The sequence below is a fragment of the Lepisma saccharinum genome, chromosome 11 (genome assembly GCF_977018435.1).
Source record: "Lepisma saccharinum chromosome 11, izLepSacc3.1, whole genome shotgun sequence".
Lineage (NCBI taxonomy): Eukaryota > Metazoa > Arthropoda > Insecta > Zygentoma > Lepismatidae > Lepisma > Lepisma saccharinum.
The window spans coordinates 8,217,632-8,242,976 of record NC_139239.1 but is presented as its reverse complement, the minus strand read 5'-3'; the positions used below and the strand labels follow the sequence as shown (position 1 = coordinate 8,242,976).

General features: G+C 35.8%; 1 protein-coding gene across 1 annotated transcript in view; it reads left to right on the top strand.

Moving 5' to 3' along the window:
* LOC145994617 (proton-coupled zinc antiporter SLC30A5-like) overlaps nucleotides 1–25,345 on the top strand; it is a 66,103-nt gene that overhangs the window by 40,092 nt on the left and 666 nt on the right. The window contains exons 3-13 of the mRNA XM_083130676.1: nucleotides 818–1,035; nucleotides 1,534–1,688; nucleotides 9,194–9,361; nucleotides 12,193–12,293; nucleotides 12,800–12,978; nucleotides 13,896–14,105; nucleotides 16,756–16,912; nucleotides 20,976–21,158; nucleotides 22,559–22,668; nucleotides 23,468–23,694; nucleotides 23,917–24,045. Of these exons, the coding sequence (XP_082986802.1) occupies nucleotides 818–1,035; nucleotides 1,534–1,688; nucleotides 9,194–9,361; nucleotides 12,193–12,293; nucleotides 12,800–12,978; nucleotides 13,896–14,105; nucleotides 16,756–16,912; nucleotides 20,976–21,158; nucleotides 22,559–22,668; nucleotides 23,468–23,694; nucleotides 23,917–24,045 (1,837 nt within the window). The remainder of the gene's footprint in view (nucleotides 1–817; nucleotides 1,036–1,533; nucleotides 1,689–9,193; nucleotides 9,362–12,192; nucleotides 12,294–12,799; nucleotides 12,979–13,895; nucleotides 14,106–16,755; nucleotides 16,913–20,975; nucleotides 21,159–22,558; nucleotides 22,669–23,467; nucleotides 23,695–23,916; nucleotides 24,046–25,345) is intronic.

Genomic DNA, 25,345 nt, shown 5'->3' with positions numbered 1-25,345 from the left:
ACAGACTAATCTTATCACTGCTACAGCTAGCAAATTCAATGAAACTGGAAGTTTAGTAGACATTCGGGGGAAGAAAGGAATGCAGCTTGACAAGGAGCGAAGTTTTCGAACTGAGATTATGTGCATGGGAAATCCCAATTTGCAGCATCTTCCTGATGTGATCGAAGATAAAACGTTCTTCAGCTGCAAGTGGTAGGAAACTTTAGGCAAACGTTTTCTTACAAATTGACAGTTTGCACGCACAACCTCAATTGCCGGTTTTTGCGTGTTTTCTACTTAATTTGATGATATTTCACAGTTATTTCGCGAAAAAGCATTCATTTCGTAGAAAAGCACACATTTCGCATTACGTCGTGAATAAAACTCATGCATATTTCATCATTGGGGTTGTAGTTACGTGCAGAATGTTCAAAATTGCATCTTTTTTTCACATTTCGCGCATCGCGAAAATTCAATGTCCCTACTGATAACAAACTGGCCATGCCGACCTCCATGTCAGAGTGGTTAGCACAGCACACTACAATGCCATGGGTCCCAGGTTCGAATCCTGGCCTGGGCATGAATGTTCTTTCTGAGCATTCCTTCATAAGTTTCATCAAATCATCACTTATCCTCATCTTCGCGATTAGCCAAAAGTGATAGAAAAGTGAAGTAAAATGAACCAAATCAATCACACTAGCCATGTTCAATAATATGTGTGTGTGCTGTAGAATAGTGCATAGCATAAGGGACTACTTATCTTACTTTTTACATGTATAAAATTGCCTATGTTTGTTGGGTGTAGATGTCATTAGCAACTCAATCTTTGTAATTGTAGATGTGGAAGTATTTTTGTTCTCCTACAAAAGCCATTGTCCTCTGGGAAGCCGCTGAAAGAAGGTCAATGGTGCTTAATTCTCCAACATGTACTATTAAGATCTGTTCTTACCCTACTCTGGTTCTATGGCATGAGTTTATGCGGGTCTTTTCGGACCCTTTTGGTCTACGAGCAGTATGATTTTGTCATTATTACAGGAGTTGGAGCATTGTGTTCAGGTATGTTATTACAGTGTTTATTTTAATTTTCCAGAAAGCCATTACAATTATTGACTTTTTTGATATGTTGAAAAATAAAGTGATTATAATGACAAATTGGAGTCTAGGATAATATTTTCTTAATAGATTTTTCACCAATGAGCAAGTTTCAACATTCATAAAGTTCACAATTACATAGCTGATTTCTCATGCATGTACTCTTTAACTGTCCCTATTTAAGGCATTCACTATCCAATAATTAAAGCATTATTAATATAATTTATAAGCACCCATTTTAACAATGTTGTCAGTCATGAGCAGTACCAGAAATCATATTGTGTCATACCAAGTTAAAAGTGGATTAAATACTGAAAGTACTAGAGTCGCTACTAGGTAAATTAACCTTGTAAAATTGAATTAAGTTTCAGTAACAAAAACATGATATTGTATAATTATTTTATGGTAAGTCAAATATACCACTTATTAGACATGTTTATTTCATACACTTTACTATTTCAGGCATTGGTGGGCCTGCCAGTTTCAGAGGTGCCATTTTCTTTATTGTTGCCATTATTTCATTAATGTTATTTGACCATGATGAGGGACAGATGCATCCCGGAAACGGTCACCTATTTTCTAGCTTCTTATCATGGTTAGGACTAGCTGATCATAAGGTATGATTTTTGTTTATTTGCACTTCACTTATAAGGCTGTGCTTACATTCAATAATGAATATTATAAAATAAGGTGCTTGTAATCCGTTATTGGTTTCAGTGGCATGGGCTCTGGCAATATCATTAAAATAAGAGAATCATTGATCATGTGTCGTTCTGTGTATTTATATTGGCCAGATTTGGGTTGGTAGAGGTAGAGGAAAACTTTATTTTCACTGAAAAAGTTTTTCTAGTCCTTCTAATTACTAACACATACATATTTTTAATTTCTGTGACGTTATTAGAGTTGGAAGTGGTCGGAAAAGAACCAGCTTTTTTTGGAAAAAAAAAATCCACGGGTTTTTGGTTGGGCTTTTTTCGGCTTTTTTCACAAAAGTGTCTCAAATAGATGAAAACACTGGAGTTTGCAGTATTTTTCCTGTTCCGTTGTTTTTGTTTATCTCCCTATTATAAAATACACACTCATTTCTAAATATAAAATACAATCTACAATATGAAATTCGTAGCTAGATATAAACAGTGTTTTAAAAAAAGCTGGCTTTTTTGAATGGGCTTTTCTTTTCGAGTGTTATCTTCATATTTCGGTAGGCTTATTAAATATATCTATGTAGTATAAACATATTCACATAACTAGAGTAGTTTTGTATGTGTTTTTAATAGAACCTAGGGATGGGACCGATTAATCGGTACTCTATCGGTATCAGCCGATATAGGCATATCGGTGTAACAGTTTATCGGTAAAATTACCGATTATTTTACCGATCCGATATATCGATAAATATCTTATAATTTAGTGCAAAATACTGCCATTTTGTTGTAATTTTTATAGATAATTTCCATGCTCTTCTTTCTAAAAAGTAAATGTCTAAATATTTAGCTTCTCTTGCACTGCAGTCACCTCAAAACACACATTTATTAAGGAGATCTATGAACATTTCAGGTTCTTCAAGGACCATTTCTAATTTTGTATCGGATCGGTAGAATATCGGTTATTGGTATCGGTAAATTTTACATCGGTAGTTTATCGGTATCGGCCAAAATTTCATATCGGCCCATCCCTAATAGAACCTAATAGTATATGATATGATTTTCAACATTTGAATTTGTTCTACCATTTGCAAATCTAGTATCAAATCTCTTTACATTAAATGTTGTGTTCAGTAAAATATATTTGTATTCTGGCTTTTCAGTACACATGCATAATTTGGTAAATGACCGCTAAACCTGGTCACGGAGCACTAGTGATTTATTTTGGCCGCTTGTTGCAGTGCTTCTCAACCTTCATTAGACCATGGCCCAGTAAATTTATTTCTTACAAGTCGATGATCTGAACCCAAAAATGTCACTCATAAATAAATTTCTGATCTTTAAAGTTTATATGGAAATTAATACCCTTAATTAATATTAATACTGTATATAACTATGGCATAATCATAGTTCAATTATGTATAGACTTGCTGTCAAATATAAAATTACGATTTAAATTAGTTGTCAACTTCTGGGTGCAACGTACCTTTTGCAGCCCGACGGTTGAAAAACAATGGCACTAAAACTGACACAGAAGCAAATAAGACTGGCTGCAAATGGCAAAAAAATCTGGACTGGACCTACAGTTTGATATGAGATCCGAAGCACTCTACTTCCACTGAGGATTGAACCTCAGACCCCAAGGCAACAGCATTAGTTTATTCCACTCCATTCATGATTATGAAAGGTACCTTCTATCAAAAAGCCTGCCTTTTTCCAACAACAGTACTTGCAATTTGTTCTCTGTGATTTACAGGCTAAATTAAATCTTAACATCTGATGAAGTAGCTAACAGGCTTGTTAAGTATAGAGAACATTCAGACGGAAGAAACACATGACAGTGGGGGTGTCACATTGATGTCGCAAGTGCCCCTTCACTATAAACAAGCATCCACCATGCATGCACAAACAAGACCGAAGCAACATGATACGCGCTATTGAAGGAGATTTCAGACTGAAGTCACAGATGACCATCTCCTTCAGTATAAAGCAAAACATTCATCGTGCATGCAAGAACAACAGACAAGCGGAACGATGCACTCCATTGAGAAAACAGTATAGTCCGAGCAGCATGCAAGTGACATGTTTAGCTCGTTGTCGCACTTTGGGTCAAAATGGTGAATGGATTAGTGAGGGTCTGCTTACAAGTGACACATGTCACTTGTTGCTTCGGTCTAAAAGTTCCCTGAGAAAATGGTTGCGTTTCGTAAGCATACTTTATTGCCATTAGATGACTGCCTCTACGCTCTGCAAACCTTAATCCCACACAGGCCAAGTGACATTTACTTCGAAAGTTTGGATTCCAAGAGCCACGTGTCGCTTCCATCTCAAAGCTGTTACATTCATGTAACACGTATACTTCTGCATATGTGTTGAGAACAGTAAGGATTTTTAATTGTCCCGAAACATCGAATATTTTGATATTAACATTTGTTTCATATTTTATGACCTCAACATTTAAATTGAGACACAAACATGTAAAATCTTGTTTTAAGTCCATTTCATGGTCAGAAGTGCTCATCAGGACTACACGTTTAGTTTTTACCATAGCTTACCCGTGCCATACAAGAAACTTACATACCGGGGAATGTCTCTCAGACCTACACTTTTTCTTTATCACTAAAATTCATAAAACCATTTCATTATTGAATCACTGCTTCCTTTGCTGATTATGTATGTGCAGTTATTTATTAATTGTAATCATTACAAAATTACTATCATTAATAAAAAATAATAACCAATCATTGGATCATGGGCATAGTTAGGTAGGGGCTAAGCCCTCCCAGAACCAGACATTAGCCCCCCCCCCCCAAGCGCATGCGACATATGCATAAAATAATTAAGGAAAGAGAAACTGCCCAAAAATTAGAAAATTCTCATGACACTTTCATATGTTACTCTCGTGGTGTGACAGTCACACAGAAGGAAAAAAGTTCAAATTATGTTCTGATGTAGCATACAATGAAAATTGAACTGCATGTGCCTTTTTTATGGGGAGCATATGTGCAGGACAAGATTTCGAAAAAAAATGTATCACCATTATTTCTTTTGATCTTCCACCTTGGATGGCAAGGTAAACAACATTATTACATTCAGACAATAGTGCTGTTGCATCTAAAAAATGTAGCCTTTCAACAATGAGTTCCTACAAAGTGTGTTTTTCGAACATGAAAAACAGAAGCCATCATTGTAGAGACTTGAACAGACATTTTTGATAAGAAAAAGGCGACAGTTCAAAGAAGTGAATTTAGTTTCTGTGGATTTGTATTGCATGCGGGACATTTAAAGATGTATGCCTATATGCCGTGTGAATGTGTCACGATCCCGTAGAAGCGATTCAATCACACATAATTGCCTTATTAAATGGTGATGACTACAGTTCATTAGGGAAATCAGGCTCTGTCCGAAAGGTACAAAGTACAGACTTGAAGTATGGTCTTGACGGAAAGGACATTACCTAGTACAGTTCAAAAGCATCAAGTTCACGAGGTATCGAGACTACAGGGGAGAGCACTCAAAGTTGCAAGCTTGGTCACGTGACAAGTGGACTTGTTGTTCATTTGTTTGAAATCACGGAGGTAGAAAGCCAGCAAGTTGTTTGTTGTAGTTCTTCTAATGTGTGAAAATGTATGTATAAGAATATTTGCAAATGCTATGTGATTTGTGTGGTGAAAAGCAAGTGTTTAAAATGGAAAGCCAACGTGTTCTCGGTTATATCTACTGATCGTATTTGGTGCTGCAGTCGAAGTGCAGTTCGAAAGATTTTCCCTTCCAGTCTACGACTTCCAAGACCGCACTGCGAGACCATTCTCAAAGTATGCTCGCTTCAAGTACGGTCTTCCATCTTTCAGACATGGCCTCAGTCTTTTCCAAGTCTTTTGTGGCCGTTGCACCACGCCACCAATAGATATGTAGATACGCGGGATTTATTTGTGTTTTTCATTGTACGAAGACGGTGCAGTTGAAAGTTGTGTTCAACTCTCCTGGTGACGCGTGAATCTTGTGAATCACTTCTAGGGATGCCAGGAATCTCAGGTATCTATCTCTTAGAGTCTCAGGATAAATTGATTATTGTGGAGGTAAGAAGAAGAAGCTTATTTGTTGTTTCAACTAACCCACAGGAAGTTTATCGTGGAGGGATACGCGCCCTTGCTACTCCAGTTTTTTAACCCCAATCGCCGCCACTGGCTGTTTATGTAACAACAAGAAATCTTAATCATCTTTTGGAGATTCTAAATTATCAGAAAATCATTCTTGTGCTCATACTGCTTGTGAAATTAACGCACAGATAACAGAATGATCATTCCTTTTAATAGAGAGTTTAGCAATAGTAAAATTCAGGTGTCAAGTAAACAGGCTTAGGCTATTGAATTTGAGGAAGAAAATTAAAGAATGCATATGCAAAGTGATCATATGAAAGTCTAGTTTTCAGGATAATTAAATAATATTTCACCTATAAACAGCAACTTTCTATTGCCTTCATGCCATCTAGTCACAAGTGGTTCTCAATAGCAAAATTAGGAAAATGGGAAGTTTCGTTGTATACAAATTAAGTAAATTTCATTTTTTACCATTTCATTTCCTTCATAAATTGTGCTTTTAAATGCCTTGCATTTCTTTTGGATAAGATGATGTGAGGATCACCTGTCTCTCAAGGAGAATGCCTGTGATGATTTTTGTAATGGTTAAAAGCATGAAAGAAGTTAGCCTCAGCTAGCCCCCCTTCCAAAGTGGAGGGGCAAAACTAAGCCTATGCATTGCATGAGTGTCTCACATATATTTTATCATTCACTAAAACCCACAAAATCCATAATGACTTTTTTATTAATGCTTTTTTGTTTGTAGAAGTGCTGTTGTTTGTTAAATATAATCATTTCCATCATTACCAACTAATTGTACACTGTCACTGGCGTGAGTGACTCGAATGAGACATATTCAAAAATGACACCTGATATGTTCACCAACTGTATTTTGTATCCTAATTACATTACATTTATGTTTTTATGAACAAAAGTAATACAGAAATATTGTGAACATCCTAGGAAACCATGTAATTTATTTTCATCAAACAGTTGAAAAATCTAAAAAATAGAGACGGTGGTGGGACTGCAAGCCCCCCCCTCCCCAGTAAGCTAGGGTTAAAATTGTAGCTGAACCACTATGCAATCCACTGGGATTGGCTAATATCTCTCTCCTGACTGCTACATCATGTAAATTTTTGTAGTTAGTTGTAATATATGTCATTACAAACCTGTAAACTCATAACAGTAACTTCAAATGAAATAGGTTAGCTGTAATTGGTAAAAAGCCAAAAAAGCCGGCTCTTTATCGGGGAAAAAACCTTCCATTCAAAAAAGCCAGCATTTTTACATTGACTTTTACATTTTCCTCTTTGTAAATGTTATAGCTATCCTGGAAAGAAAATGAGTAAGCCTTTTGCAGCCATGTCAAGCAAATCTAGTTTAATTTCACATCATTATCATCCTTCGCTGTTTCCTCTGTCTGGCTGGGTCGACATAGAAGTCAAGCCTCTTCATTTTTTCCTGGTCTTCCACCACTCCTCTCTTTCCACGGTGTTCCAATCTTGTCCTCTTCTCCTAACACTCTCTGCTATCTGCTCTTTCCACCAACATCTTGGTCTCCCTCTTTGCCTTATTCGCACTCCTTGAGCATTGTAAGCTCTAACTGGTAGTCTTTCTGCATCCATCCTCTTCATGTGTCCAAACCATCTCATCTGTGCCTGATCTATCCTGTCCTGAAGCTTCACCACTGTTTGTCGGATCTCCTCATTCTTTACTCTATCTCTTCTAGTCTTCTCCAATATAAAGACTATTAGCTTTGGGAGTTATTGGTGATGTTGTTATATCTCCCTTGATGTTTTTACAATTATATACTCCTTAAAAATTTCATCTCCACTGCCTGCATCTTTTTTTTTTTTGTCTCTCTCTCTGTCCATTACTTATACTGAACCACTCCGTTCTTTCCACTTTTGTCTTCACACAGCTCTGGTTGGCCTTGTATGTGCTCTGCACTCTACACACTATATCTTCCTCAACTACTTTCTCTCGTAGAGCCTTCTAAATCTTTGTTCTGTCCATGCTATCATATGCCTTTTCTATATCTAGGAATGCCATAATCAAATCATGTCCATACTTGTTGTGCCTTTCATGTACATTTGTCTTATGGTGAATATAAGATCTACTGTTGATCTGCCTCTTCTAAATCCATAGTGTTCCTCTCTCACGTTCAGCTCTGTTACTTCCCTTATTCTTTTCTCTAATATTTTCTCATACACCTTTGCTAAGTGGCACATTAGTGTTATTACTCTGTAGTTTTTACATTCCTTTCTGTCCCCCTTCTTGAATATGGGAACTATTAGTCCCTTTGTCCAATCTCTTGGCACTTCTCTCTCTCTTGCCACACTGTTTTCAACACTCTGTACAGCCACTGCACACCAATCACTCCTGCTCCTAGTATCATTTCCACTGGCACTTCATCTACTCCAGGTCTCTACCTCTCTTCAGTGCTTCCTCCACTTCTTTCCATGTCAATTTATTTTTTCCTTTCTGTTTTCTTTTACCCTCACTTCTTCATGTTCATTTCCTTTTTTCACATTCAGCAATTTCTCAAAATGATTTCTCCACATTCTCCTTATTTCGTCATCCTCTTCTACACTGTTTCCCCATTCATCCCTTAGCTTACAGCTGTCTTCTCTTTCTCTTCTCCTTTCTCTCACTAAACCATACAATACTTTCTTGTTCCCATCTACATCTTCTTCATATCTTCTAGCACTTTGGCCCATTCTTCCATCCACTTTCTTCTTTCCTCCTTTACTACTGTTCTTGCCTCTTTCTTCTTTTCCACATACTCTTCGTGCATTTTGTGATTTAACTTCAAACCATTTTCTAAATGCATCATTTTTGTTTTTCATGCCCCTCTAGTTCTTTCATTCCACCATGGTATTTCTTTTTATTTCTTTTCTTGCTTGTCCTTCCACATACCTTTTCAGCTTCCTCTACTAATTCTGTTTTAAATCTTATCCATTCTGTTTCTACTCCTTTGGGTTCATCTCTTGGCACATTTGTTCGCAATATTTCTTGATATTTCTCTTTTATCCTCGTATCCTTCAATTTCCACACTCTCATCCTTCTCTCTTGTTTCTCACTTCTATCTTTTATTTTCCATCTCCTCAATCTCCTACTTGTAGCCTGTGGTCACTGTCTAAGTTCTCACTGGGTATTACTTTAATGTTGTTAATTATCTTCTTTACTTTAATTTTACATGGTGCACAATTTTAGTCAATATGTTTTGTGAAGAGAAGTTTTATTTTAATGTAGAAATAATGTTCCAAAGTTTCACGTACTTCACAGAAGATCAAGAAGAGTATAAGAAACCTTGTTGCAGCCATGTTTTTAGATTAGTTTCACCAATGTTAATGTATTGTTTAATATGTTATGTTTCATGTCTGTTTCTTTCAGGGTGGTATAGTGCTACTTCTAATCTTACTTGTTTTACGTGTGGGAGTCAATGCATTCACTCGTAAAGCGGGCACTGAAATTGGAGGCATAAAGCGCTTGCATGCACTCTCAACAATTGGGGAAGGTGTCTTCCTTATACCATTGGCTCTGTGGATTTACTTCAGACAGGTATTGTTCTTTATTATTACTAATATTGCTACTACATTTTATGATGTTTTCTTTCCTTCCTTGTATAATCATGAGAAAATTGTCATTCCTATAATTGATATTTCTTTTGGCAGACAAGCCAGATAATGGTAAAAATCAAGAAGCAGTACAACATGCAAGGTTGTTTTTTTAAGATGGTGTGGAAATTACAGTGTGTGTTTCATTAAGTCTGTAACAAAGGCAATATTCTTCCCCAAAACAGTACACAGTTTTGAGAGAGATGAATTTGTCATGTGAATTTGGATAAAAGTAATAATTTGTATTCAAAATGAATACAACAATTACCTTACTCACGGATGAGCCCAGTCTTTTACTTGTCCTTGCTGTCTTTCTCACCACTGAGGTATGGGGCTAAAGATTTCTGCTGATATCAATGCATGGTCATTGCCTCAAAATATTTATACATGTTAAAGTGTAAGTGTTTTTTTAATCTTTCTCATACCACTTTTTGCTGAAAATTGTTTCATTGAATCAATTGTGTAATGATTAGAATATCAAGATAGATGTTATCTGTATACAATACACTGATTGCAAATATATTAGCTAGTGTTAGCGATTCAATTCATAACAGTATTTTAGGGTTATGTTACCATAAGTAGGGCTCCCACATAGCCAAATGGTTAGTGCCAGGTTCAGTTCCCAGTTGAAGCCACGAAAATTTTGATGTTTCCCAGCATCGTGAGGATAATTGGGGAGCTACTTGAAAAGAAGAAGTAGTGGGCTCCAGTCTTGAAAGCCAGAAAACAGCAGAGACAGGACCAGGGGTGCCGACTTGTCAAAATTATTGGGGGGGGGCTCTGATCACTGAAATAAATTAATAAATGACTCACTCTCTCCCTTTTTTTAAGTTTTGGCCTCAGTGCTCGGAATCTCATAAAAGCCCATGAATTCCTTAAAAATATCAAAATTTTCATTCACAGTTCGAATGCAGAATATTAATTGTCCACGAATGGATATGTCACAAGTTTCGTCAACCATAATCGCAAAATATTCCAGACTTTTAATATCTGCTACCAAGGAGCGCAAAACTGATCTCCCTAATATATGAATGATCTTGTTCTGAATGTCATGCGAGAGCCATTTGTAGCCCGAACGTCCTATCCACTCTCCTTTTTCATGCACATTGTCTTTTGAAACTCTTTTTAGTAAAAATTTTAACAATACTCATAATTACAGTAATAAGTCATGTGTTTTGCTGTCTCTGGTCATAGGCCCCCCAAAGTTGATGGTTTAGCGGTCTCAGCCCCCCAAAGTTGATGGTCTAGATTCTAGAACATTTCAAATGTGTATTTAAAGTTAAGTTCATGTGGCACAATTCAGAGTAAACTTTACAAGAGAAGCAAAATAATACATTAGATCCTCTTAAGCAAAATTATTAGGGTGCTCTGCCCCCACATCGTAAACATTGGGGGAGGGGGCTCGAACGCCCCCAAGCCCCATGGAGTCTGCGCCTATGGACAGGACTCAATGCACTGACCACCCACTCAAAATGTCATTTGGCAGGACCTTCCTCTTAGAGGTCTGTTGCACTATGAAGTTTACTTTTAGTTACCATAGGTATGGACATGAGATAGTCCTAGTTGGCATTCTTTCCTTCACCAACTTTATCTTTCCAGCCAATAACAAGAATGCATGTTAATTGGTCAAGCTGTGAAGTACAATATACCCATCAGATCCTCCCCCTTTCCTCCATATTTTGTTCTTGCTCACAGCTACTACTATTGTCAAGAACTCAGCTTCTGCATACTATGAAGTGACTACATCTTTTCACAATTTTTTTTATCAGTGTTATGATGAATTCTGAGACAACTAACTGCACAGATTGTTCTCTCATCTCAAACATCGGAACAACGTTATCATGTAATCGGCATCATTTTGGTAAATCTATTACATATGAATTATGTATGAATTTCGAACGCTTGTCAGATCAATAAAAAAAGTCATGTGTAATAATTAGTGAAGATACACAATATCGAACATATGTGCTTAGAGTCGCTTGTGCCTGTTTGTAAGACCTAAGAACATTATTATATCTGTTGTTGACATTTTGTACTACAGAATCCTCGTTAAGAGTGCTTCTTGAATTTATCACTTACATGGTTTTTTATTTCATTTTTTTGATAGCATTAGATAAACATGTGCTTCTTGCAGATTGGTTTCAAATAGTCGACAGAGAAAGTGGTGCTTTAAAAAAATTGAAAGATATCTTTGAATTTTTCTCTCCTCTTCCTCAAAAGAGAGTAGAAAAATGCACTTGGAAATATTACAAATTCTTTCAACGTTCTTGCTGTGTGTACCACTTACGTTAATTATCTCTAGGACTGTTCTTGACTCTTCGTGAATATTCCCAAAACTTTATTTAAAAAATACTGTTGTGGGTTACACAAATCCTTATATTAAGAGTTTCATAATTACTTAATGGAAAGAGAGGTAGGTAGGTGTGTGGGGGGGAGGGGGTGGGGTGCACACAGGCACATGTGCATATATATGTTGTGTACTGATTATATAAGTACTGACAACTGAAATTATAGAAGTTTTCTGTAAAAAAAAAAGCTGATATGTTTTTATAAAATGTTCCTTTGTTTCAAAAATTGGTTTTGATGACAGAACTCACACACACACATTATCCTACCTACCTATCTGATTAATATTTTGGTGCAGTGGTGCTTTTTGGTGTGTTATATTATTGTGTTTGTGTTTTCAAGTTTGTGCTGCAAATATATTTTTTTAAAGTTACAGGTAACATGTTTATTTGATCCTTTCACTAATAATGTTTCATAATTTTGTTATAGGAAAATCAGGGTATTTCATTTACCTTGGTAATTCTTCCACTAATGGTTGTGGCTGCAGTGTCCGTAGTTGACTACTATGTAGATGCAGTTTGTGTTCAGAGGTAAGACAGATGTCCTTCTTAGTATATTTCCAGTTACTGATAGTGTACCTATGTGAAATAATTTGTGATTTTATCAAATGTTGATGTGATTATATAATTAATGCAAAATGTTGATTAAACATTTAGAAGTTTTATAGACCCATTAAACCCTCCCGTTAAAATAGAGCCACAACTGTAATAATTCTAATCTTAAAGACTAAATTTATGAAGTGGTTGTTAAGTTAGACAGAAGCAGAATATCTAATAAATAATTGAATGAAGGTTCACTATCAAGCATGCAAAATGTTATTATTTAATACTTGCATAGTCCTTAAATCAATTGTTTTTAATTTTTCTATTACAATTGTAAGTTCAGTTCGGAATTGGGAATATCAGTCAGAAGGATGTGTTTTTGCATAATAGTAGCTGGTTTATAAGTGTTAGAAAATGTAGTGATCTACAAAATTTCCACGTAAAATTATTTAGTAAAATAATTTTACTCACTCTGTTTGATGTTTGTTTCTCAGGCTTGAGGTTCCCCGAACAGCAAGAATTGGTTCGTGTGCTGTTTTCTTATCTGCTCTTGGAACTGCAATTTTATGGCAGTCTTTATTTTCAACCTCGAACACACCTGAAGACCCTTCTAATGTAGAAGAGCACAGTTTATCAGGAGGAGGCATATTTTCATGTGTTCTATTTGTCTTTGGTAAGCAATTCCTTTAAATATGAAATCGTGTATTTCTGTATGTTTTGATACACTGTAGTGTCTCGATAATCTGATGTTCCATGTAATATAAGGCAAAGAAAAAAAATACTTCACTGTGGTGCAGGCAGTAATGTGTTTCCGAATGACAATCTGTTATTCAGACAATGGCATGACATTGGTGCTCAGAAACAATGCAATGTCCTGAAGCAGAATACAACTGACTGTTTCTTTAAAGTTTAATATTGTGTAACTATTTTTTCTCTAACATCATTGTTACTCTATGGAGTAATGTAAGTACAATATTCATAACAATACTGTATGCGTAATTTTTCATTGTAGTTTTTGTTTTATCTTTTTTTTTCTTTCCCTTGTTTCTATGTTCCCTAGGTTATTCCATAAAGTTATAAAGTTTTTTTATAATCAACATAATCTTGGTCTTGTATAGTGTTTATAAGATAAAGGGTATAGAACACATATCCAGAAAGTATGTTCCTATTGGCTATAGAAACCAAACAAAAAGTAATTGTCAAACTGGGCTCCCACATAATCACAAGGTTGACACTTTCACCTATGCTTTAGTTCTTGTTGGGAGCCCCCAAAATTTTGGTATTGGCCCAACATTATGAGGACAGCTGGGGAGTCACTTGTAAATAAGACATAGTGGGCTCCGGTCTCGAAAGCAAGAAAACAGCAGCAATGGGACCTAATGGGCTGACCATGCATCACCCAATAAAAAGTAGCTTGACAATACTTGGCCCTCAGAGCGCTGTTGTACCATGGAGTTTAGCTTTTAATTTGTCAGACTATTTTATTGTCAATGGATTGTATATACCTTTAACTATCCTGCTACATATTTTTTGTTGTTTTGAAACTTGCATTTGTTCTGCAAAAATATATGCACAATTATTTTTTTACAGCTGCCTTGAGCCTGACCTCAGCAGGCAAGACAGGGGCCAAGGGTTCATTTGTTGGATACTCGTCCGGAGGATTGCCACTGTATAATTTCACTAACAGTTCCTTACATCAGACATCAAGATCGTTCTTCATTTTGGTTACTTCCATATTAAACAAAGTTCTGGAGGATCATAATAGCAGGAAAATATTTTACTTCTTGTGCTTGAACTTGAGTAAGTGTTACATGGTGTTTAGGCTTAAGTATAAGAGCTTTGGTAAGGACAGTATGTACTTACAAACTTTCTTTTCTCACATGTTGATATTTTTTAAGTGTTATGACTGGGGCAAGGTAATTGATAGGTTTTTTTTTTTTGAGGGGTTGGAAGGGGGTATAAAAGTTACCTTTTGAGAAGGCACCCAAAAGTCAGCCTCACTTCCATGTAGTACACCCTGGTGACTGCCGTCTTGCAGGCCAATAGGGGTCTGAACCTATGGACAGTATAATCCTATGTAAGGTTGTGTGTTGTCCTGTGTTTTGTCCATGTATCAGCTGAGTACCCCTTCACAGCCTCAGCTTTTAACTAGAAAATTGTAGTCCTCAGAGACATGTGTTGTTTTTATTTATGGTGAGGATAGAGCTTGTCTCCGAATAATGTCGTGGCTGCAAATAGCCTATGCACTGACACACACACACAATTTCAATTTAAATCAATCAAATTAAAAAAGGTTGAAAGATTGCTCAAACATGTAAGTGAATCATGAAATACTTGGGTAAATAAATACTATTTTTTTTGGTCATTTTTTTTTTCATTTTTCATTTTTGAGGAATAGTTGACAATTTTTAGGTCATTTTGAGCATTTTCAATAGTTTCTCAGGAAAAATTACATTTTGAAATTCTATTTATTAATGAACATTTTTGCTTGTTAATGCTTGTCCACGCAAGCAAACATTTCCAGGATACAAAGTAGACCTTTGGCAATAGCTCCTGCCCCTATTTTTCAAGTTTTTTCTTTTGTTGACTGTGAATTAAATCCAGGAGACATTTCAGTGTGCTCCAGTTGTTTCAGTGGAAGGACAGAGGAGCTTCTCCGTGTACAATTTTTACTGGCAGACAATAGAGAATGTATTTTTATTTGAGAATCACGGCCATGTGTTTAGTGTTCATTTATTTGGAAAAGCTACTGCAATTTGTCTTCAAAAACAATTCAGGATAAAGTTATTTTTTGTAAATTGATTTTAAAATTCCTACTTTTGCCAATTCTGCTACAATCAGTGTGTTTCTTACAGGGATTATCCAGGATTCATTACTCCCCCCCCCCCTACCCCATCCTTCCCAGTCAATGTATAGTAGACCCTAAATTTAAACATTTGCACTGCCATCAATTAAACTGTACTCTAGAATTAACGGATTAGCTGTCGAGGAACTAATAAAGGGAAAAGTTTTAAAAGAAATACTTGCCATTTTTTAATATTTTTTTTATTATTATTATTATTTTTAGATCATGAACACATTTTATTTGGCATTTTTTAGTAATTTTTAGACAATTTAAAGCCTTGCCCTATTTGATGTATCTAGTTTTCAGTGGTTTTAACGTGACAGTATTTGGAATCATCAGCTGGGAATTACATTAGTTATGAGAATTTAACCTTAACAAACAGAATTTTCAAAACATTTACAGTAACGTATCTTTGAAGCTCCATATTGTAAGTACCGTACTGTCTTTATATTCTTCAGCAGTTATATTTTATTTCAGAATAAATGTATCATAGATGTGCAAAGTAGCCAGTATATTGTTTTTGATAGAATCACCACTACTGTTACCAGAAGAGTAATAATATATTTTTGAAACAACTACAGAAGGTCAATCCGCGTATATGTGTCCGATTTTGGACTAGCACCTACCTTATGAAAATCCACGGGATAACCATCGGTTGGCCTCAATGTGATCACCGTGTGTCTTGACAATAGCCCTGCACTGTAACTTCCATTCTAGGAGGCTATGATGAAGTACAGGAAGTGGAATCTTCTACCATTCCTCCTGACAGGCTTTCCACAGACCCCGGAGAGTGGTACACGATTAGATGAAAGTGCCCGTTTCAGTAGACCAAACCCTCAGAAATTCATGGGACTCGCATCCGGTGACTTCACCAGTGTATCGTGGAATGGAATACCCCGAATGCCGATGTCTGTCGCCATATGTGGCAGAAAGTTCTTAGTAGAATGAGATGTATGTGATGAGACCTTACACCGATAGGCCTCACTGAGGTAAAGTTCACGGCTTTTAAATCCTTCCGGAGGTTTAATTTCTCACACAGGGTGTGGTTCACAGTTGACTGGGCCACGTGGAGTCGTGTGGCCATCACACGTTGCGTCGGAAGGTTTCCTTTAGTGCAATTCGATGCAGCTTCCGAGAGACGGGTGGCATCACTGCAGTGCACACTCCCTTCCCCGTCCCCCTGGTGGGTGACTGAATAGCTGGAACCTCGGGGTTTTTATGCCACTTGATTATGTTCTTGATGGTCGTTGAACCCAAGGCACATCCATGTTCTTTGCACTGTTTCTGAATTTTTGACACCGAATATTTGGCATGGAAAAGTGCAACTACGTACCCTTCCCAAAAATGGTTTACCTGTGGAGCCATGATGCACACAACACACACTCGTGATAGTGCCACGATACTACAGGCTCTAACCGTCCCATGCTTTTAACCGCTTGGATCGGTCGATTCTGTGCACTGGGGTGACGGTTCAAAATCGGACACATATACATGGATCGACCTTCTGTATCCTCGTGTATATGTTCCTTAATCAAATTTTCTCACACACTCATTAACCATCGTCACTGATTACATGTACAATTTTATGTTGACATTTATTTGCAGGTTTTACAGTGGTTGAATTTTTGTATGGAATCTGGACTAATAGTTTGGGTTTAATATCCGATGGCTTCCACATGCTGTTTGATAGTTCAGCGTTAGTTATGGGTCTTCTAGCCTCCGTCATGGCAAGATGGAAACCTTCCAAAACTTTCTCGTATGGGTTAGTATAAATTTTTAGAATATAGAAAAAAAGGCTGTGTGTTTCCTAAGAGATGATGATACAGTTTTCCGTAAAGTGCTTATTTATTTCAGTATTGTCATAATGCACACAGCTAAAAAAATGTGAAATTATTTTAAATTTGTATTCATCTTTCATGCAAAATGTGAAATATTTGCTGGTATTGATAAAATGCTTATATAATATCTACCAATATGGATAATCAGTATTTAGGGAAATGAATTTCGAGCTGATTTTCCAACACACTTTCCATAGTCTGAATTACCCTGTGAATTATGCAAATACGTGGAACATTGATTAATTCTGTTCTAAACTTTTAGAGGCAAAAATGGAGTTATATGAAGTGTGAATTGTAGATTTTAAATCAAATTCGGATTCTATTCACCATTTTTACACCAAAATACTATTTTATATACACTGCTTTTAATCCTAAAATGTGCTCAATTTTTTACATCAAAATCTTGATATTTTCTTCACCGCAATTATAGACCTTTAATGATACATGATGAAGAAAATTTAATAAGGTATTGTTATTTCATAATAGCATAATGCCATATCATAGGATATTTTAAAATTGAAATGTGCAAGTCATCTATTAAGTTAATGTTTTAAGTCCACTTTATGCACAGATAGGCTCTACCTACTGTTAAAGTGAGATCCGAACCACTGTGTAATGTGCCTCCACCAGGTATCGAACCCGGGATCCTTAGATTACAAGGCAACGACGTTACCACTATGTCATCGGGGAGGCCCGAGTCGTCCATTGTAATGTGACACTAATCTTCACTGTGATGAGAAAACAAAATGTGAGATTTCACACTAATATTCATTATGGTGATTTCAAAAGATGAGAAGTGCATTATCCTACTGCATCTTGTCATGAAATGATGGAAAATTATGTACAAAATGCTAGATAATCTCATAAATACAAGGTTTGCTGTTCATTTGCTGTTGCAATGCTTTCTTGCATGTGGGATTGTCTTGTAAGTTATTTTGTGTACTGAATCATGATCAATTCTGAGGCTGAAGAAGCCACTTATTTAAGAAGTAATAAATGTAATAAAATTCTATGCCTCTCATGTAGGAATTTTCTATTGGTTCGAATTGAAAGTTCAATTGGATTTAATTGGTTTCAATTGGAATGAATCAAATTCTATTGGAAGGCTAATATACCGTGCGTCCATTTTGATCTTCAGCCGAGAGATCGGGAGAAGCGTGGCGGGCGCCGCTGACGGAGATGCCGACATTTGCGGCCTGTAATGCCCGCTTATTTTTATGGACATATGCAGACATTTATATAAATATTGCAAAACGAGCACTAACCTGTGTTATAAGAGTATGGTTTTAATTTTAGTAGCTTAGTGGCTGTATGTGCCGATGATTTTGACACGCCCACCTCTTGTGAAACACGGCGTAGAGGTTTGTTTGGAGAACGTTCTAACGCTGCACCAATATCATCGAGTTTTGCTTCGGTTAGAATCTGTTGTTTTTGCTTAGGTGTTTTAAAATTTAACGATCCAGTTTCTCGTAATTTAAGGACAAGATGTCTAACTGTATCTCTGTGTGGAGTTGAAACGCCTAGGAATTTCTGTACAAATTGCCTACACACATCTCGACACGAGTCTGTTTTCACGTATGTGTCATACATAAAAAAATCTTTGTTCTAACGTGAACCTTGCGGCTGGCATTCCAATCGTCTCACTGACACAACACACATACACACTGCAATAACACAAACAAGTAACTGCAAGTAACTAAGAATAACACTCTTGCGCACAGTACCAAATTAACACGCTCTTGGTTTACATTGCTCGCCACTATATTCACAACTCTGTCTTCATCTAGTCGCGAAGGAACAAAAAAAACTCGAGCTCGGATATTTCGGATTGCAAGGAAGCTCACGAAAACCATTGACTTTTAACGGTTTTGTCTGCAGCGTAATCTTGATACAGTGTTGCACATTCGAAACCTCCAAATGATTCCCATGGCCACAAAACTCTTTCAAGGATATAAACTTAAGCAGGACGTTACTGGTCAAAAGTATGATTAAAATGCTTTATTATCTGTGGCTCTTAACATCGTTTCTATAGCGTATTTGTGTATATAAGAGCAGAACTTGGATGAATTACAGAATAACTTTTGCGTGTTATAACACAGGTTAGTGCTTGTTTTGCAATATTTATAAAAATGTCTGCATATGTCTATAAAAATAAGCGGGCATTACAGGCCGCAAATGTCGGCATCTCCATCATCGCTGCCTGCCATGCTTCTCCCGATCTCTCGGCTGAAGATCGAAATGGACGCACGGTAGGTATCAGAATGTATTGGTTTTTATTGGAATCTCAACTGAAACCGATTTCCAATTAGTGAATTGTATCCAATTGTACATTTGTATATATTGTAGAATCAATATATTATAAATTCATTTATTGACTCAAAGCATAGGTAGTTTAATTCTTGACACCACATTTCCTGTGAATTAAAAGTTCATTGGAAAAACAGCACACTTGAACTGAATTTCTTCTGAATTATTCTAATGCATACTACTGAAGTCAGATTTATCTTAATAAATACCGAAGAAGAACTCTTTCTTAAGAACCAACTCAACCTTAAAGCAGCTAGTAGTCAGAATAAATGTTCATATTAATTCTTGTTTTTTTTTTGTTTTTTTTTTGCAATATGGAATTTCCATGGTTATTTTTATGTGTATGTAATGCAATTGGAAAAATGAGCAATCTTTTGATCAATTAAGTCCATTTCGACAGTGTTTTGTTTGTTTTTCAAGTGTTGTGGGTCAGATTCTTTGCTTAACCTAATTTGTTGCTGTTTTTGCATGTATAATGGAAAAACAACATGTCAATTTATGACTGAAGCAGCATGTTTTTCAATTTTCTGTAAGTGTGTTAAACAGAATGAAGCTACAGAGTTGAAAACGTGTTCATGAAAAAAAATTGTATGTGAAAGTTTATCTAAGTAACAAATTCCACATGCTTTACCAGAGATTTATTTTACTTGTATTATCATTGCATTTTTCATAAGCAATATATTGAAAACAATAAAATGCTTTCCAATAGAAACCAATTCATTACAATTGACCAGTTTGTTCTGATACAGTGTCTAAAAACCTAAAACTTCATTTTTTTTCCACCTCAAATATGTCTCTCTAAATATGATAACCTGTACTCCCATTTTTTATCATTATGGATAACAAAAGGCAAGTTCTGTAATTTTTGTGAAAAAGTGTTAGTAAATATCAGTTTGTGATGTGTGGAAAACGGTTAAAAATATCATGTGAAGCTCTGTACCAGGCCATTGTTTTGTATGGTGTCCAGGATATAGGGTGGAGTTTTTTGCATATAAATACTTCCTTTACAATTGCAAAGCATCACTGCAATAACAACCTGCATCCCAACCACCTTGGACAATGAAGGCAGTTATCTGCTAGAAATTAAGTTTACAAGAAAGTTAAAGTAAGCAACATGGGTACCCACAGGGAAGGTCAAGGAGTCACTTAACCCACTCTCTCTGGAATAAGGGGAAATGGCATACTTATTTTTTTCCTGTTCCTGTATCCTCTACCTTTTTTTTCCTGTCTTGGTATATCTTTGTGCTTAATTTCTCTCTTCTTGACTCTTTCTCTATATCTTCCTTCCTGTTGTCTATCCCATTTTTCCTGTCTGTTCTCTCTCTCCCTATCTCTTGATTCCTTATTTTTCCCCTCTCTCCCCTCTCAATACACACTTTATTTATTGAAATTCTTTGTGTATTTCACATCTTTTTTCTTTCTTGGGTTCGAATACTGGCCTTGATGTTCTTTGTGAGTGTCCCTTCATCAATTTCATCATATCATCCTCATATTCGCGATCAGCCAAGAGTGGCAAAACATTGTTTTGTTTTGATGTCACCAAGATGACATCCTAAGGACATAACTTCCCGATCTTGATCCCCTCCCCTTAGCAAATTTCCTGCAAGTGTCTGTGGGTACAGAGCTTTTCATATAATATATCAATTTGATTAATCACCTCGGTTTGTCTCCCTATTTCAGGTACAGCAGGGTGGAGGACTTGTCAGGATTTATTAACGGCCTTTTCCTACTGGTTATCGCCTTCTTTGTATTTACGGAAGCACTCAATCGTCTTGTGGATCCACCCAGTATAAATACACATCAGCTGCTCACGGTTTCTGTTGCTGGGCTCTTTGTGAATCTTGTCGGAATATTGGCTTTCAAGTAAGGAAATTGAATTCTTTCATGAAGAGATGTTTAACGTGTCAGTGTCATAAATGTAAGCAGATGGGTTTATAGGAATACATTACACATCAAACTTATAGGCTGCATACCCCACTAGAAATGTCTGCTGTTTACTCTATTGTCTCTCTCAGATATCTACTGAAACTCAATGGTTTCCTACTGAACATCTTCAGTAGGCCTAATGTACATGTATGGTAGGAAAACTACAAGTGAAATATTCTCTTCAGTATTACCAGAGAGTATTAACTTGTCTGTGGTATTATGTGCAATAGTGTGTCTACCTCAACATGTTGGCTGTAAATATAACTTTCATTCCTCCTGATTAACAATTTGTTTTTATATCTGTTTGAAAAATCCTAACACAATAGATGTTTCAAAACACCTATTGATCTACTGAAAACAGTTCAGTAGAGAAACTACAAGTGAAAATAATTTATTTAATAATATATTTAATATATATGTAGTGTGTTTATCTTAAGATGGTGGCTGTAAATATTACATTTCATTTCTCCTTATTAACAATTTTTATTTATACCTATTTGAAAATCTAAACACAGTAGATGTTTCAAAACACCTACAGATCTACTGAAAACAGTAGACAAAATTTTCAGCAGGGTATGGTGCATACTGTGTTTTTATTGGTGTTTCTGATATGTTTTTATACCATATTTATAATTTCAAATATGGCTGAATTGATACCACTTCCAACTGTTACTAATACCAGTGGCAATACTTTTACTGATTCCCAATACTTGAAAATTGTAACAGTTCAGAAAATTCAAAATTGCAGTGTATAAATTTTCCATTGGAACTATATCATAGCAATCTAGTGGAGTTTTGTTTAAAATATTGATAATTGTATGTGAGGTAATTGTTTAATCACCAAATACATTTCTTCCCACTATGTTGATGTAAAAAAAATGAAACTTTGCATCTTGCATAATTTCCAAGATATTTAGATATTTAGACTGCAAAATTGTCATATGACATTTTTCTTTGCTCCCCTCTTTGTATTGTGTATTTTTTATCTTGTATTGTATTATTACAATTTTGTTTTGTAACATAGCATTTTTTGTAACTCACCTGATGAAGACTATTAGAAACAGCAAAGTACTATGTAAAACTACCATTGTGTGTCAGAAACACAATATAACACTGTACATAATATGACACATTTATTATTTAATGTTAGTATAATGTGAAAGTTATTCAACTAAAAAAGAGTTTTCTGTTTATTAGTACTGTATTTTCCTCAGCTGTCCTTTCCTCCATTACCAACTGGAGGAAAATCTAAGGGTATTGATATGCAGAATGGGTTTGTCAAAAATTAGTATGTACAAATAGAAAGTTTGAAATTTGATTTCTTTTTTTCATTTCAGACAGTCTCCGTTAAAACCCCATAGTCATAGTCAGCATCATCATAGTCACAATCGTAGTGCCGTCTCATCATTTCATGCACATGGCCATTCTCACAATGCCAATATGGAAGGTAAGAAACTTTATAATATTCCTTGCAATAGGTTTGCAAAATAATGAAATTCTTTGCAGGGGAACAATCAACAATCAAGAAGACTGCGGTGGGCCCCAGGAATTTCAAATGATTGAATATTACCTGTTTCTAAGACTATTTGCTAGTACTATATTTTTTTCCATGCTTTCACATATTCAAATTTTTAAGGGTATGTTGAAACAATTGGAGGATAAACAGTACATTGGTACGCTCTGTGCCTTCAGCAATTTTAATCGAGATAAAAAGAGTCCTTCAAAGAATGTCTGATAATTTCATAGACATGATCAGGACATAAAGTTTTTATACTTTTTAATCCATTTCAAACAGGGCCTCCCCGATTGTGCAGTGGTAGCGTCGTTGTCTTGTAATCAAGGGGTCCCGGGTTCGATACTCGGTGGAGGCACATAGTGGTTCGGATCCCACTTTAAACTGTAGGTCCAGTCCTGATTAGCCTTACTGTGCATAAAGTGTACTTAAAACACCAAATCAATCAATCAATCATTCCACAGACCATTCTTTTCTCCCATCTGTGTAGAGGGATTAAGGTCGGTCCGAAATTCAAAGGGCAAAACAAGGTACATGTGATTTAATCTCATTTTTAATATGAACACAGTTTTGCATTTCATTAAAGATATTGTCTTTTTTTTTCCATAAATGAAAAAAAAATGTGAAAAAATTACAGAAAATCTATGGAAATTGGAACAAACTTCCCATCTTTTTGAATATGCACTTGTGTTAATTTGTTTTATGATGCATAAAATGTATAATTTTCTTACAGGTGTATTCTTACACATTATGGCAGATACCTTGGGAAGTGTCGGGGTTATAACATCCTCTATTCTAATTGAGCAATTTGGATGGTACATAGCTGATCCTATATGCTCGATATTTATAGCAGCACTTATTTTTCTAAGTGTTATTCCACTGCTCAAGCACTCGTCGCTGGTGCTTTTGCTTCGAACACCCGTAAAAATGGAAAGAGTTATCTCGGATGCGCTACAAAAGGTTCGTAAAACAATTGTTTGTTGTATTGCTTATCATGCTTTTTCTGCTTAAAATATTACTTACTTGTATTTTTGAGGTTGGGAATGGTGAGTCGTGATGAGATGGTGCTCGCATCATGTGTTCAGAACTGATTGACATTGTGGAAAGGGTTAGTTAATGCATGCTCTGTTCATTTTGTCTTGTGAATAAATACCCTACTTCTACTTTCCTTCCAATTCTTAGGTATTTGACATAGACGGGGTTATAGGAATGAGAAACCCTCATTTCTGGCAGCACTCGTCTGATACATGTGTGGGGACAATCCATATTCAAACTACAGCAGAAACCAACGAGCAGAAGATCATTGAGCAAGTAAGTTAAGTCATTCCTTCCTGTCATATCACATTTGTTTAACTATATTATCATCCCTTGGCCCTTTCTTTCCATTACCTATTCTTTGGGTAGAACCTCACAAACTCCACCCTTTTTTATTTTTTTGTTTTTCATTTACATAACTGTTAGTCACACTAACAGAATAAATTTAGAAATAATAGTTTATTCTTGGTCATCCTAAAGATTCTTGTGAGGATCAGAAAACCTTGTGTAGAGCTTTAGTCACTCTCCTCTGAATATCATTAACAATATCAAAATGTTAATGGAGAAACAACATGATTAGTAATCTCAACAACCACTTTCATAGCCAGAAACTGCTTCGCAATGATCATCTTGTGACATGGGGGGCATTGTTCATCCACTTCCTAAGTGTTCAACCAGCATGTATCTAATTATTTCCCTATCCTGCAATTGTCCTTACATGTCTGTCATTTTTCTACATTCTTTTTTAATAATGATGATAATACTTTGTGGAGATCTTCATCATCCCTTAAGACTGTCGTGTTCTTGGATCTCAAATGTGTTTCCTACCATCCCAGAAGCATGAATGCCATTCAAAAGCACTTGTTCTTGTCCTGGTGTCATTCCCATAGACAGTTTTTAACATTTCATACATTTTATTTTTTTCAGTTTTCCTGAGTTTACAGCAGAACTTAACATTCACATGTTCTAATGAACAAAAACAAGTTGGATTGAAAAACAGCTGTTAGGTTGAATTAAACAATGCTACAGTTCAACTTCAGGTACTCGGTGAAATATATGAAATGTAGGATACACAACCAGTTTTACTCAATCACTCAAAACTCTACATATAACATCAGTCTGGAAACTAACCAAATAACACCTTGTAATTATTTTATTCCTTTACTATTTCTCTATTAACCGCAATGAATTTTGCCCTAAATGCCAATTTGTAGGCTTTTTAGTACAGAAATATGATTCAGTATAATACAACCATTATATGTAAATTCTGTTGATCATGTCTCTGAAGGGTGTAAATGTTTTAAAATGTTTTTGAAACTGTATGTTAAGATTTGCCTACATGTATATTTTGGGGGTTGGTGATCCCTGCCTATTGATGGTCAGAATGTACAACAAAACTTCAATTAGCATAAGATTAAAGGGTGATTACTTCCTGGATGCCATCTTCAATGTAGCTGACAACTAGAAAAATGTTCATCCTTTCGTGATTTATAGAGAAAGCCTGTATTACAATTGTAGTTTGAATAAGACGTTTGGAATTTTGTTTTATCATTTTACAGAAAAGAGTTGCCTACAT